The sequence below is a fragment of the Podarcis bocagei genome, assembly GCF_964188305.1.
Source record: "Podarcis bocagei genome assembly, chromosome: 14".
NCBI classification, from domain to species: domain Eukaryota; kingdom Metazoa; phylum Chordata; class Lepidosauria; order Squamata; family Lacertidae; genus Podarcis; species Podarcis bocagei.
Window position 1 is genome coordinate 26,214,827 of NC_138139.1, and position 16,445 is coordinate 26,231,271.

The 16,445-nt window shown below is 44.4% G+C and overlaps 1 protein-coding gene across 2 annotated transcripts in view; it reads right to left on the reverse strand.

Moving 5' to 3' along the window:
- Positions 1–1,748: 1,748 nt before the first annotated feature.
- Positions 1,749–16,445, reverse strand: part of SV2B (synaptic vesicle glycoprotein 2B) — a 73,117-nt gene continuing 58,420 nt past the window's right edge. For both annotated transcript variants that reach the window (XM_081171137.1, XM_081171138.1), the window contains exons 6-13: positions 15,658–15,747; positions 14,469–14,579; positions 13,341–13,429; positions 11,154–11,318; positions 8,825–8,958; positions 7,145–7,345; positions 5,729–5,888; positions 1,749–4,268 (exon numbers count right to left, since the gene is read on the reverse strand). In XM_081171137.1, coding sequence (XP_081027263.1) covers positions 4,085–4,268; positions 5,729–5,888; positions 7,145–7,345; positions 8,825–8,958; positions 11,154–11,318; positions 13,341–13,429; positions 14,469–14,579; positions 15,658–15,747 — 1,134 coding nt within the window. In that variant the 3' untranslated portion in view covers positions 1,749–4,084. The remainder of the gene's footprint in view (positions 4,269–5,728; positions 5,889–7,144; positions 7,346–8,824; positions 8,959–11,153; positions 11,319–13,340; positions 13,430–14,468; positions 14,580–15,657; positions 15,748–16,445) is intronic.

The window sequence follows — 16,445 nt, forward strand, 5'->3', positions numbered from 1 at the left end:
TTTAATCTTACGGACTGAAGAATGGTTCCATTTTCCAGGGACAATTAGACAAGGCTGAAGAAGAAAGCAAATCAAAACCTTAAGAAAAAAGGAAATAAAATGAAACCATTTCACTCATACCAAATCACCTGTAAAGAGTGCCTAAATGAAAAATTCTATCAAAGACACTATGCTGGTTATTATTTAGGACGGTAAGAAGGTATCGGGACATGCGGGGCACTGTGGGTTAAACCACAAAGCCTAGGACTTGCCGATAAGAAGGTCGGCGGTTTGAATCCCCACGACGGAGTGAACTCCCGTTACTCGGTCCCTGCTCCTGCCAAACTAGCAGTTCAAAAGCACATCAAAGTGCAAGTAGATAAATAGGTACCGCTCCGGCGGGAAGGTAAATGGCGTTTCCATGCGGTGCTCTGGTTCGCCAGAAACGGCTTAGTCATGCTGGCCACATGACCCGGAAGCTGTACACCAGCTCCCTTGGCCAATAAAGTGAGATGAGCGCCGCAACCCCAGAGTCAGTCACGACTGGACCTAATGTTCAGGGGTCCCTTTACCTTTACCTTTAAGAAGGTATCATCTTAAATTCCATCCTGTAGCTGTTACATGCAGCAGTTTTTCTTCTACCAAAAGCAAAGTTATTCATCTCGCCATCCACTGTGGTAAAGTTACATCACTTGCACAGTTTATGTAATTAATTATATAAGTTAGGTAAATTCCATTGTCGGTATGTTGTCATTTTAATGCCTTCTGGTCCTTTGCCTCGGGAAGCAAAATGTCTTGGGCTAGTTCTATCAGTGACCTACTCTATTCTGACTGGTGATATCTCTCTAAGACCTCACCCAACACTTCTTCCCAAGATCCTTTGGCTGGAGATAGGCAGAGATTGCACTTGAGGTGTTCTGTATGCAAGCTACAACCTTCTGCCCAGCAAGTTCTCTGCAGAAGGTCCTTTCCTGTAGACTCTACCATGGAAAGCAGCCTTCTTCAACCGGGGACTCAGCTATACAGCTGCAAATATGTTTTAAGTGCATTTTAAGTGCATTATACAAATGTAACACTAGATGGCAATGGTGAGCTAATGGCAAATTCAATAAGTACTTTAAAACGTGTGGTTTTTTAAAAAACATTTTCACAGCGCTTTTTACATATGTCTATATTCAGTCCTGGTTTCCTCCAGATGTTTTGGACTTTACAGTGGTACCTCGGGTTACATACGCTTCAGGTTACAGACTCCACTAACCCAGAAATAGTACCTCAGGTTAAGAACTTTGCTTCAGGATGAGAACAGAAATCGTGCGGCGGTGGCATGGCAGCAGCGGGGGGGCCCATTAGCTAAAGTGGTGCTTCAGGTTAAGAACAGTTTCAGGTTAAGAACGGACCTCTGGAACGAATTAAGTATGTAACCAGAGGTACCACTGTAACTCCCACCAGCCATCACAGAACTAAAGTTTCCAGAGTGGTTTGACAATCAATCCCTCTTCCCAAGGAACTTTGGGAATTGTAGTTTCTTGGCACATTTGACATGCTGCAGTTCCCAGGATGTTCTGGGGTGAAAGTCACAACTGTTTAAAGTGGTATGATACTGCTTTAAATGTGCAGTGCAGATGGGGCCTTGATTTGGGGCTCTCCCCCTTATTCCCCCCCCCTATTATTTTGGTGGGGGAGAGGAGGACACAGACCTGTTTCAGCACAGGAAAAAGGTCGGTAGCCAGAAGTACTTGTGAATATGGCTTAAGAAAACTACAGATAAATTTAGCCTTCAAATACACCACATTTGGTTTACATTTATTGCAATTTCATTGCATGACATGAATTTCTTCAAAGTAGTGGACACATTCAGTGGAGGTTGACAAAGGATTACAAAACAGCGTTTTCATGACAATTGATCCTTCCCCCACCCCCACCCCCCAAAAAAGAATTTTATAATGTAGGTTTCTGGATGGTGACAACATCTATTGAATACATGTCTTCTGTACATATTATGCTATAGCCCCAGATCCCACAGCTATCAGGAGGAAGTGTCAACACAGATATGAAGGCGTCCATATAGATGCAGAGTCAGAAGAGGAAAACAGAGAAATGCAGGTCTGCATTTGGAATCAGCTCTGTCCTTTTTTCTCTAAGGTTGGAAAAGACAATATGGCTTTTTTTTTTAATGCCAGGAAGGAAGCAACCAGGGCTTTAAAGCTCATTGAGTAGAACGAAGAAGAAAATGTGGTCCATGCAATCTGAGAATGTGCATAAATCAGCTGATTTTCAACTCTGTCTATGCCCGGAGAAGAGTTATTATGTAATGAGAGGCTAGTTTGCACTGCAGCTCTCTGAGGATGGCTCATTTTTCCTGATTATTATTATTTATTTTTAAAACACTATCATCTCCAACGAAGGAAATCCTTCGTAGCAAAGCCTCCATCCATTTTAGATGAATTAGTATAGAAGCAAAGCCTTTGTTGGGGAGAGTCTTTGGCTCCCCGTTGGGAACGGACATTTCATAAAAGCATCAAGGTGCATCGTATCTTCCATCATTTCTTCCTCAGAGTCCTCATGGCCTCATCAACAGCAGCTCAAAGCAGTGCTCAGCATCCTTTGGTCCACCATCCAGCCATTCTTGATGCCAGATGCCAGTGATGTTGCTCTCTGCTTTTGCCACAAAACATGGTCCATTCCATTCTGCAGCCAAGCTTGGATCTCTTGAGTATAAGACAGTTCGAGACCAACAAGTCCTGAAACCTGAAGGCTTTTTTATTCTTTCAACCTTGGCTGAAAGGGCAGATCCAGCCATGCCATATGACAACCTTTTGTCGAGTGCAAATCTCCAAAAAACAATTTAAATGGCTACTCCCCAAACTGTGCTTTAGAGTGTTCCAGTAAGATGGCAGTCTACATATAAGTAACTCAGACATTTATCATTTGTTAATATGGCTATAATACTGGCAAATTCCTGCAGATACCGTACTCTATACGTGATCAAATATCCCCCTCCCCCCGAAAGCGCTCTATTTACACTGCAGGATATGTACATATTTGGTTTCAGGAATCATAAGATGCTCAAGGAACGAAACAGGAATGAAACTAGATCAAAACCAACAACAATTTATGCTCTTTTAATATAGTGATGCCCCCAAACTCAACACATTTGAAATACTGACTGATGGCTTAAACTTGTGTTAGCGTTCCTCTCTCACAAGATCCAGTTAAAATTATTGTGGACAGTTGGAATATCTCTGTGGTTGGTTTTTTGTGGTGTGTTTTTTGAAATTCTTTGAAATTGAAATGAAATGGAAAGTGTGTGGGCAGAATCTCCTACAGATTCCCTTGCATACCTATGAGAGAGAGGTGGTGATGGTTGCTTTAGACAACTTGGAGGTCCAATGTATGAAAGGATCAGCGGCTTTCCTTGAGGAAACACAACAAGCTATGTTGGGCATCTCAGTTTTGGTTCTTGGAATACGAGGCCACCCTCCGCAAAATGTAAGTCAATGGCTGTTGACTCCCCCAAAGGGTAGCCTTGCCCCTGAATAAACCATCTGGTTTTTGATCTCTCTTGAGGACCAGCTACCATTGGTGAATGGGCTTCAGTTTTAAAACTATATTCATCCCCCCTTTTCTTTTTGCTAATTGCCCGGAAAGCTATAGAAATGGAGACATCAAGCCATTCAGCTGAGCTCTGAGAGGGTCACTTGTGTGAGGAATGGCTCACTTCCCAGTGCCACCCATCACAATGCACACATCTAGACAAACATGCACGATCACGAGGCAGCTTCTTCTTCTGTTACTGGTTTAGTGCCTGAGATGTTCACACACATTCAGAGGGGAAATGGGGCTTCACCCCCTAACAAGTGATAGCTTTGAAGCAATGAGCAAAGCTCAGGGTGTGCGCGTGCGGGTGCAGCCCTGGACAGGCGGGCTCCATCACCACTTCACAACAGTCCTAGAACTAAGGGGTTAAAGTTATCTCAGCGGGGTGCCTCTTCCTCCCCCTCCCTCCTCAGATCCGAGGTATCGGCAGAGAAATATTGACAGGCTTTCCCCCGATTTTCTTCTAAATGCATCTTGTCCTTGTCTGTTGACGTTTCCTTTGGGCGGCTCACATCAGGACTTGGTCGCGAGTCTCTGGCAGCCTCAGGGCAAGGAGGCCTCCTGCCACCAGAGCGGAGGATGCTAGGAGGATGGGGACCACTTTGGTTATCCCAACAAAGGAGGCAAAGATAGCGTTCCCGAAGATGGCCCCAATTTTGCAGAGCCCGTTGAGGATGCCAAAGGCTGTGGCTCTGTGGAGAAGGGAGAGAAAGCAAAGGGAGTTTAAAATGGGAACGGTCCAGGAGGCAGTGGTCTAGTGGTCCATTGTGAAGGGAAGGAGCTCTTCATATTAACCTCCAAAGCAACACAGCCACCTAAGAAGGTTAGAAGAGTCCTGGTGGATTGGACCAAAGGTCCATCTAGCCCAGCATCCTATTCTCACTGTGGTCAACCATATGCCCCAACAGGAAGCCTGCAGGGAGGACCTGAGCGAAACTCTCCCCACTGGTGACTCCCAGCAACAGGCATTCAGGGGCATCCTGCCTCCATTAGTGGAGGGAGAACATAGCCATCGTGGCTAGTAGCTATTGATAGCCTTCTCCTCCATAAATTGGCCTCTTTTATAGTCAGCCAAAAAAGGGATGCGGGTGGCACTGTGGGTTAAACCACGGAGCCTAGGACTTGCCGATCAGAAGGTCGGCAGTTCGAATCCCCGCGACAGGGTGAGCTCCCGTTGCTCGGTCCCTGCTCCTGCCAACCTAGCAGTTCGAAAGCACATCAAAGTGCAAGTAGATAAATAGGTACCGCTCTGGCGGGAAGGTAAACGGCGTTTCCGTGCGCTGCTCTGGTTCACCAGAAGCAGCTTAGTCATGCTGGCCACATGACCCGAAAGCTGTACGCTGGCTCCCTCTGCCAGTAAAGCGAGATGAGCGCCACAACCCCAGAGTCGGTCACGACTGGACCTAATGGTAGGGGTCCCTTTACCTTTACCTTTATAGTCAGCCAAGTCGGCTGTAGGGGTGGGCAGATATGTAAATTTTGGCTTCTGATCAGGCTTTTATTTTCCCAATCTTAAGTTCAGTTCACCACATTGGTGCACCCTTGGTTTAAATATATATACAGTGGTACCTTGGGTTACAGACGCTTCAGGTTACAGACTCTGCTAACCCAGAAATAGTACCTCGGGTTAAGAACTTTGCTTCAGGATGAGAACAGAAATCGTGCTCCAGCGGCGCGGTGGCAGCAGGAGGCCCCATTAGCTAAAGCGGAGCTTCAGGTTTAGAACAGTTTCAGGTGAAGAACAGACCTCCAGAACGAATTAAGTTCTTAACCCGAGGTACCACTGTATTTGCTTTCAAGTGGTTTTAAGATTTTTTTTTGCCTGGTTTTATATTGATATGGTTTGCAGACCAGCACAGTGAATTCTTTTTGCTGAAAAGGGGCTTTTTAAAAACAATTTGGCATGCAGGAGATTAGCAAACAGAGCGCCAGATAATGACGTCCTCTCCTGCGCTGTGAAATAAGCAGTAGTGCTTCACCCCAAACCTACTTCCATCCCTCCAACGATGCCACTGCCAACAGCTCCAGATTTACACTGGTTTGTTCTCAAATTGTGAAGGACCATGCTAAAAAGCTTCAGCCCCTGGAAATCTCCCTGTGTTTGTCTCCACCCTCCTTCCTGACCCCAAGGGAGGTTGCTGGGAAGAGTCACCTTTTATGTGTGGGGTACAGCTCCACAGTGATCACATCCAGGGCATTCCAGGCAGCAATGCTGGTACCACAAAATAGGCACTGCCAGCCAATCATGGCCGACTCACTGTTGCCAAAAAACAGGAAGAAGCAGCACACGGCAGAGATCAGCATGGAACCCCCTGCAAGGAAGAACAAAAGAGGAGGCAGGGAGAGATAAGACAAGGTTAATTATGTATGCCACTACTGCGGCCCATGTTTTGTTAGCCCCAAAATGGAAAGTGAGTAAGGTCCCGACCAAAGAAGAATGGCAACTTAAACTGATGGAATATGCGCAGCTTGCAGACCTAACACACCAAATAAGAGAACAAGAAGAACATATGTTTAAAGAAGATTGGGAAATGTTTATTGAACATAGGGTGGGGGCGATTGTGTACACTTGAAAACATTGGCAGCATTAAGATAAATTCAACAGTGTAAATAAGTTTAGATGGTTGTAATAATGGAATACTGAATGGTTAAAAAAGGTAAAGGTACCCCTGACTATTAGGTCCTGTTGCAGACGACTCTGGGGTTGTGCGCTCATCTCACGCTATAGGCCGAGGGAGCCGGCGTTTGTCCGCAGACAGCTTCTGGGTCATGTGGCCAGCATGACTAAGCCAATTCTGGTGAACCAGAGCAGCACACAGAAACGCCATTTACCTTCCCGCTGGAGCGGTACCTATTTATCTACTTGCACTTCGACGTGCTTTTGAACTGCTAGGTTGGCAGGAGCTGGGACCGAACAACGGGAGCTCACCCCGTCATTTAGACCACAGCACCACCCGCATCCCACTGAATGCTTTAGTTTATATAAAATATGAAGGGATTTATGTTATACAAAATGAACCATGGAAAGAGAAGAAGGGGAGTTTTTGATACTTTAAGGTTGTTTAAATGAATATTCTAAATTGTAAAACAGATAATTTAATAAAAAAATTATAAAAAAGAGAAATAAGACAAGCTCAAATGTGAAGGAATAACACTTGATATAAGGGGTGGTCCTGGCTGTCAGCTTCTTCCTCTTTAGTCTCAGTGTTGACCCTTGCAGCACTCAGCAGGGAGGAGGAGGGGTGAGCTTGTTGGCTCTGCCTGCCATTGGCTCTGGCGCCACCTACTGTTTGGGCTCCCTTCCTTCTGCCCTACCAGTCCCAATGGGCACCAGCCTCCACCACCCTTGGCAAACCTTGCAATGGGATGGAAAGCTCAAGTTCCTGTGCTGACACAGATTCTAAAGTGCCCTGAGGGGAAGGCACAATAAGTGAAAACCTCCTTCTCAATGGAGGAAGAGTTTTGAGAAATTGGAAAGAAGATTTTTGGCATGAGACCAACTAAACCACGTGGGGGGGGACCTTTCTGACCACTCCCACATTGACATATGTCACCCCTCCCCACTCACCAATCATCTTGATCCGACCTATTTTGTCCATCAGCAGGGCTGAGATAATGTTGCCTGGCAAGACCGAGAGGCTGCCTAAGAAGCCGACGAGGTAAACCAGGAAGTCGTTGTCCCTCTCAAAATCCATGTGGCAGCCCTTCTTCTGCTCCAAGAAGGTGGCATTCACAAACTTGCATTCGACAAATTTATGCTTGTAGAGGTCTAAGGGGGGCGGGGAGAAAGAGAAAGATGGATGGATGGAACTCATACTGCATTCAAACATGGGGATTGCTGTGTTACTTTTCCTGGTTATAATGCTAGCAGCTCTGTCTTGGTTCCTTTTACCTTTTTAAAATTAATTTTTATTGAATTTTACAAGAAAAGAAAAAGAAAGAGAAAGAGAAGCAAAGAACAATACATAACACTGCAAACACATTTATATACATGTTTTCCAAAATGCAAACTAAAAAAACAGAGAAAGACAAAAGGGGGGATACTTTTCATAAGCAATAATATTACCAAATTCATGCTTCAAACATTAAAATATATAAATCCTAGTTAAAATATTATAAAAGACTTCCACCGCATTCACCGCACGTCTCTTAGTTAGCTTGCTCGCCTTTATATCGGTTCCTTTTACAATGCATTATGGAAGCGTGACTTTTTGATGGATAGATTGCCACGTCACAGCAAATTTCATTTGCACCAGTGGGCATGGTGCGTCCCAATGAATGTCATTGGACAACGTTGCTATTTCCCTATGCTTTCCATATAAGCAGGTTTCTGTTCTCCCATAATTCACCCATAAAAAAGGCAAGAAAGTATGCCAGAATAAAGTACACAATTTTGCCACATAGTATGATGCACACTGACATGGCTGTGTCCCCTATTAGACTTTGGAGCAGATGTCTAGTACACCATTCAGAACAACGCACAGCAGGGCCCCCAAACAACGTGAGATTTTTTTTTGAAGTAAGTAAAGGGACTTGCATTATCATTTACAGAGGGGGGCCCTTAAGATATAACTCACGTCCATCTAACTTCACAAGACCAAAGGAAGTATCTGAAATCTGAAGAATGGAAAGCCTAGTCACGCTTACTAACTTGTTCAGAAAATATTCCCCAAAGGCGGCAGCAGGACCAGATACCAAAAATCTGTTACCATTCCTGATAAACAGGGAACAATGACGCTTAAGTTATTGTGTGTTACAAAAACAGACCAGATCAAAATTATTATGACTTCTTCCCAATCTTATCTCTTCACTTCATTCCACTTTTCTATACAGTGGTGCCTCGCAAGACAAAATTAATTCGTTCCGCGAGTTTTGTCGTCTTGCGATTTTTTCGTCTTGCGAAGCACGGTGTTGGAAAAGTTTTGGAAAAGCTTCAAAAATCACCAAAGTCTTCAAAAACCTCAAAAAAGGCTACCACACCGCGTGCTATGAGTTGCTCCTCGAAGTCAAGTCGCAACTGTATTAACGGTGTTAAGAAAAAGGAAACAAACTTGCAAGATGTTTCCGTCTTGCGAAGCAAGCCCATAGGGAAAATCGTCTTGCAAAGCAGCTCAAAAAACCCTTTCGTCTTGCGAGTTTTCCGTCTTGCGAGGCATTTGTCTTGCGAGGTACCACTGTAAATGAAAACACAGACAGAAGCCAGCAGATGCACTTTGCCAACACAGAAACACACACTCTCCCGCGTTACCTGTGTTAAAGAAGACAGTTTTTATAATGGTGCAGTTCTTGAAAAAGGTCTCGCTTGATGTCACATCTTCAAAGTAGCATTCCTCAAACACAGAGTCCTCAAAAGTCACATCTCGGAACTTCATTTTGATGAACCTGCAACATAGAAAATAACTCACCATCATCTTCATTCGAAGCAAGCTCCTATCCCTGAACTTTAAAAAAATAAAAATAAACACACACAATTTAAGATACCAGAAGCCAAGACAGTGAGTTTGATGCAATCTAATTCAGCTTTGTTTCATATGCAAACACTTTGAACTTCACTCCAAAACCATTTACTACCCATGGCTCATTAGGGGGAGGGTACTTTCAGTGAACAAAAATGAATATGTTGAAAGAAAGACTCCATTTGGTATCTCTCTATACCTCTGTGTGATTTCTCTCTTATTGATTATTGATTTGAGTTCCAACAGATGCCAGGATAGCTGAAACTCAAAGTCTGCCAAGAATGTAAGGCCCAACAAACTCCTCAATTGCCTTGCTGACAATTTCATTTTCCAGAAGGTTGTAAGAAGCAACAAGGGGATTGACTATCTTGCACCTGATTCTTACCAACAGGGAAGAACTTGTCAATGTGGTGGAAGTTTACTTGCTTGTACTATGAAAAATAAGAATAAAAAACATTATTTAAAAAAAGATGGACAGCTGATGCAACCAAATATAGCCAAGATAGAGTGAACATGGACAGAGCCTTCTTATGTGGACAGTTGCAATTTTTTATAATAATAATAATAATAGGTATGTGTGAATTTTTTTGTCCAAGCAATTCCTCCATAATAGAATACCTTTTTCTATGCTCTCTTCACTAAATATGCACATTTTTACATGCACTTTTCATTAATATATGCATTTTGCCTGCATTCTTTGGTTGGCGAACTACATTGCAAAGTTCAGAGTAGTGCAACTTTCAAAAGAGTGCTGTGTTTTGGTTTGCATACGGGTTTGGGAATTTCCAATCTGCTTGATTCTCATAAAAAATGAGAACCAAGCAAATTTCTACATCCCTGGTTTCAGCTGCAATATATGCCTTAATATGATATTTCAGAAAAAAAGTAATGTGGGAACTGGCCCTCGATGTGCCTTTCCTTACATGACCACTGGATGTCAGTATGTCCAAAGGTGATTTTTAAAATATTATGGCTCCTTGAAGCCCAAAGCAGAAAGGTTTAATAGCATGTGTAATTTAATTCATTTAGATCATAGCAGATACCCAAGTTGATTTCCCAGTATAGATGTTGAATTAGCAAAAACAGTATTTTCATCAGTTGCTGCTGTTATTATGTTTATGGGTCACTCTTTATCTCACACAAGGACAAAAGCTTAAGGGCCATATTCTCTCCTACGGAACCCTTCCAGGGGCCACAGATCATCGACTGGCAGAGCCAAAGGCAAACATGGATGGCCAAGAGGCAAAAGGAGGTACAGCAATGGATATGACTCTTTCAGCAAGTGCCGCTGGAAGCTAAGTCACTTGGGCAAATGAAGCATTATCCCCCCAACCTCTGCCTACTCCCACCTGCCAGACTTCTTATGTGCAACTAGCCCAGGGGTGGCACTGACTATCAGCTTCCCCCTGCAAAGTCTCGGTGTTACCCCTGTAGAACTCAGCAGGGAGGAGGGTGGAGGGGGAAACTAGACTTAGTGGGCTCTGCACACCATTGGCTCTGGCTCCATCTATCGTTGGGCTCACTGCCTTCCACCATACCCGTCCCAGTCAGCACCAGCCACCATTACTTCGCAGCTACCCTTCTGGTCACTCCTCTCACCTGTTCCCTGGATCTCTCTCTCTCTCTCTCTCTCTCTCTCTCTCTCTCTCTCTCTCTCTCTCTCTCTCTCTCTCTTACACACACACACAGAGAGAGAGGGGGGGGTAGACAGAAAGTATGGATATACAAACCACTTTCCCAAAGGATCTGGGCCTTGAAAAGCACATAGAGCTGAAAGAGGAAGTGGGAAAGTATGTCCTCCTTCTCACTTCCTCCTTCAGTTCTCTATATTTTTCCAGGGAGAAAAAGTAGCCACAGACTCTGCCTCATGACTAAAGGGGCAATAAGAGGCTCAGAGTCTCTGTGGGCATCAGAGAAAAACCTCAAGGGTGCTCAAGGGAGCTCAAGGGCACCACACTGGTAATCTCTCACTGATCTCCATCATGAAGCGACTTCCATCATCTCTGGTTGTTCCAAGGTGCTGCCACAGCCAGGATTGGTGGGATAGTAGCTCCCAGGGGACGCTGCACATATAAGCAAACATTTGCATCTGTTTTGGTGAGGTGGGGTGTGATGGCTCACTTGTCATTGAAATATGTCCCATTCCGGTGGATTTGATTTTCCAAGGTGAAGTTGAAGGTGATATCCTTCACTGATTCCCCATTAAAGACTTTCTCACGGGACTTATACGCTTCTTCTTGGTAGTACCGTATCATGTCAGGGAACCAGACGATAAGGCCATAGTAACTGCAAGAGGAAGAAGAGAACTGTGACACAGAGAAGTGACAACTGTTACCCATGCTTTGGTAACCTCAAGGCTAGATTGCTTCAATGCGCTGTTTGTGGGGCTGCGCTTGGGCCTGGTTCTGAAGCTCTAGCTGGTGCAGATTGTGGTGGCCAGATTGATGATGGTGGCATCTGACCAAGAATATGTGACATCATTGTTAAAACATCTGCATTGACTGCCCATCTACTACTGATCCAGGTTGAAGATCTTTGTATTAATACTGATAACTTAGGTCCAGGGTACTACCTGAACCCTTATCTCCCTGAGGTGAGGTCATCTGCAGAAGCATCATTGGTCATCCCCCAAGTTGACAAGTCTCATTTGAGAACAAGAAGAAACTGAGCCTCTTGTGTCATTAGCCCAGTTTTGTGGAGATTCAGCAGGTGCCTTCCGTTTCAACTTTTAAATGGCTGCTGATTTTTTTTTTCTATTCTAGAGCTGGGTTTCTGCTTGAACCCCTGGAGAACCACTGCCAGTCTGTGTAGACAGTACTGGACTAGACAGACCAAGGGTCTGACCTGGTATAAGGCAGATTTCTATGTTCCTAGGTCTTTGGGTCTAAGCCTAGGTCTTCGCCGAAGAATTGATGCTTTTGAATTATGGTGCTGGAGGAGACTCTTGAGAGTCCCATGGACTGCAAGAAGGTCAAACCTATCCATTCTTAAGGAAATCAGCCCTGAGTGCTCACTGGAAGGACAGATCCTGAAGCTGAGGCTCCAATACTTTGGCCACCTCATGAGAAGAGAAGACTCCCTGGAAAAGACCCTGATGTTGGGAAAGATGGAGGGCAGAAGGAGAAGGGGACAACAGAGGATGAGATGGTTGGACAGTGTTCTTGAAGCTACCAGCATGAGTTTGACCAGACTGCGGGAGGCAGTGGAAGACACGAGTGCCTGGCGTGCTCTGGTCCATGGGGTCACGAAGAGTCGGACACGACTAAACTACTAAACAACAACAACAAGGTCTTTGGGGGAAAGGCTGCAGTTCAGAAGTGTGGAATATGCCTTGAATACAGAAGGTCCCAGGTTCAGTCCAGGTTCATCTTCTGGTAGGGCTCTCCTGAAACCCAGGAGAGGCACTGCCAATCAATACTCAGTATATGGCAGCTTCCTAAGTTCCTAACCTTCTGAAAAGATAAGATGGGAAAATAAACTATCTCTGAAATGTTCAGGACAGGTTCCTGTTGCTCTTATTTAGCCTTGCAAGAGTTACAAGGCAGCTTCCTGTATTTCTGATTTGAATGTTTGTTGCTCTGAGGAAACAGGCAAAGTCTATCAAAAGGAGCAAATATTTGTTTTGCTAAGACTGGCGAAATGTCTCAGGCAGACTTTACCCACAGGAAACTTGGCAGTTGCCTTATACCAAGTCAAACCATTGGTACTTCAAGCTCAGTATTGCCTAGACTGGCTGCTAGTGGTTTTCTAGGGTTTCAGACAGGAGTCTTTTTCGGCCTTACTAGGAGATGCTGGAGATGGAACCTGGGAGCCTCTGCTTGTGGGATAAGCTGCAGCTTAGTGGTAGAACACCTGGTTGGTTTGCAGATGGCCCAAGTTCAATCGTATCCATCTCCAGGGAGGGTTGGGAAAGAGTCATCTCTAAAAATTGGAAGAACCACTGCCAGTCAGTGTAGACAATATTGAGCTAGAGCAACCTTTCTTAACCTGTGGGTCCCCAGATGTTGTTGAACCACAACTCCCATCACTCCTAGCTAGCAAGGCCAGAGCTCAGGGATGATGGGAGTTGTAGTCCAACAACATCTGGGGACCCACAGCTTGAGAACCACTGAGCTAGAGGCACCCACGGTATGATTCACTATAAGGTAGCTTCCTTTGTATCAATAGTAGAACCTTATTTAAGGTTTTTAGCACATGCTGGGTAGCAGCTATGAGGGATGCTGTACTAAGAGATTTCTTGCAGGGTTGGACTGGATGATCTTCAAAATCTCTGGTTAATAACAGGTTTGAGAATTCCAAGGCACATACCTTAAGGCCATTGAGAACCACACAATTGCCAGGAAAAGTGTGTTCATTCTGTACTGGGCTGTCAGACAGTATATTACATTGTCCATAACCTAAAAGAAAAGGATTGTCCAAAGAATCAGTTACAGAAAAAGTCCTAAGAAATCTAACTTCTAATGTAGCTTATATCCCCTCCAAAAATGAAAAACAAATACCTGTTTGTTTGTGGAAATGGCGAATAATTTAATATGAGTATTTTCATTCAGTGTTTTTACATTGTAGCCAGCTGGCTAGATTCAGTGAAGCAGGATTTATTTATCTCAAATCCTACATTTGCTTTAAAACCCACTGTGACATAAATCAACTGAAGCTTGGTTGATTAATCTATGGGGCAATTTAAATAATTTAAATTGAGGTCACTGTCAGAGGCAGTGGTGTATCACTGGAATAGGGAACCAAAAAATAAAATATGAAAGGTACTTTGCCTTAAATATGGTATTAAAGATCTTCAAACAAATATAGTCCCGTCCCCCCCACTTAACAGCAAGTGAAAGTGTTATTTATTAATTCCAATGCACACTTACACTGCCAACCTAGCAGTTCGAAAGCACGTCAAAGTGCAAGTAGATAAATATGTACCGCTCCGGCGGGAAGGTAAATGGTGTTTCTGTGCGCTGCTCTGGTTCACCAGAAGTGGCTTAGTCAAGCTGGCCACATGACCCGGAAGCTGTACGCTGGCTCCCTTGGCCAATAACGCCAGATGAGCGCCGCAGCCCCAGAGTCGGCCACGACTGGACCTAATGGTCAGGGGTCCCTTTACCTTTACACTTACACTTATTTCAGTATGTCAGGAAGACACCTTTACCAAAGCTGATAATATAACATAATCTATATGCAATGAATCGCTTGGTAAAAACGCAGGTGGTTGATCCACTTAAAAATCTCTGTTGAGTTGAGAGCCTTACATGAAACCAAATATTTGTTGATTAATAGGCTGGGTGGTCAAAGTACTGCACCCAGAGGTAATCAGGAAAAGTTGCAATCCCGTGACCTGTTCATTGTGTGGGCAGGTAGCACAATGACAGATCTAGGCAATCAATCATTACTGGTTGTTGTGTGCATTCAGGTGCCACCACCATTCCCCTCCCATACCTGTTTGAGGGTGGTTGTCACTCTAACAAAAGAACGCTGGTACCACGTCCCTGTGGAACACTGTATTTCAATGAATTCGTCTATCTGCTTTGGAGTTTTTATGTTGGCTACCTGAATAAACAAGAAAAAAACAAGCCAAAATATTCAGCCCTTGACTTCACAGCAACCACACTAAGCTTTGTTCTTGTAAGCAATTGCTCAGAAACAGCACAACAGAGGGTTGAGTCAACCGCCACCTGAATAAACACCTCTGCATTCCAATCCTGAGTACGTTTACTTGGAAGCAAGTCCCACAGTGTACAAGGAGGCTTATTCCCAAATAATTGTACTTGGGGAAGGGGCATAGCTCAGGGGTGGAATGACTGCTTTGCATGCAGAAGGTTCAAGGTTCAGTTTCTGGCATCTCTAAGTAGGCAAGGAAGGCCTTCTCTCTGAAACGCTGGAGAGCCACTGTCAGTCAGTGCAGATTATACTGAGCTAGATGAACCAATGTTCTGACTTGGGATGAAACATCTCTAGGTGTTTTGAACCCAGCAGTGACTAGGTTTAGGGATGAGGGAGAAATCTGATTCAGTTTACATTTGAAGGCAGATCTCCCTGATTCTCAATTTCTGAAAGAAACACACCAACTGAAACAGCCATCTTTTGAAATTTGCACATCTCTGAATTTTGCAAAGCAGTCTGCTAGCCAAGTAACATGCACAAAAACGCACATCTTGGTGAAAGCAACATACAAAAATGCATTATATTGGGGGGAATTGTTTTATAGAAATGTGTGTATTGGGCAAACATGCATGGCGGGGATTGTATGCATTAGGAGAAATTTGCACTAAAATGCTGGTGAATTTTCACGTGGTCTTTTAAAAAAATATATATGCAAGGATGACGTGGAAATGTGGCACATAGGACTGGAGAAATGAGAAGCCAAAATTGGCAGATTTGCCCATCCCTAGCTGGAGCTGATGGGAGTTGGGTTGGGGAGAAAAGGCTCTTCTTGCCTGGATGGCAACCATGTTTGCCAATTGGAAAATAACCCTGAATTAGAATCTGCACACTGAATCTTCAGGAGAAGAAAGAGGTGGATTGTGGGCTTTATGCAATGTATATAAAAAAACCAATTAGGTTTTGAATCTTTGACCAAAGTCTCCTATTGAGGGGAAGTGCATTCCTAGGAAGAAAGCATGCTTACCGTAAACACCCTCTCTGGCTCGCCTTTGGCCCTCATGTTGGTGTCGTGGACTTGCTTGAGGATCATCCAGGCTTCGTCATGTTTGCCTATCTGGAAAGGCCAAAGCAAAGGATGTCAGAAAGAGCACTTCCTTCAGAAAATGTTTTTAAGATCCCAGGCTCTTTCTCTCCAGTTATGCTATGGCTCCATCGGAAGTCACATGGGTTTAACCACGGTGGGATGATGTCCTAGCCAAGGGCAGAAGTTCTGGATTCTGCCGGAGAATACCTGTACAATGTGAGGGGGGACCCTCTGGCCCGGGGGCTGAATGTGGCCCCGCAGACCTCTCTATGTGGCCCCTGAAACTCTCCCTAAGCCACACACCCTCTTCCCACACCCTGTGCATTTTTGCCTAGCTGGAACCGGTCCTTGAATTCCAATAATGCCTCTTGCTTGCCTGAGTGGAGAGGGGTTTGTGAGTGTGTACAGAAACCATCTGACTGTAGAAAGGTAAAAATAGCATTCACTTGTACCTCTGGCCCTGCCCACCAGTGTCATGTGGCCCTCAGAAGGTTAACCAGAATGGAAAGTTGCCTTTGGGCTGAAGAGGAGCTCCCCAACTTTGCTGTTCAACATTGGGCATGTTGTTTTATAACATAATGGACACCAGAGTTGCTGTCTTCTGGATGGTTTCACACCTGGATCTTTAGCATCAACACAAAATGCATAGCAGGCAAAACTTGGCAGGGAGATAAAGTGATGATGCGGAAAGTTTTCCCTGATTTATGCCAGATAATGTGAGAAGGGGT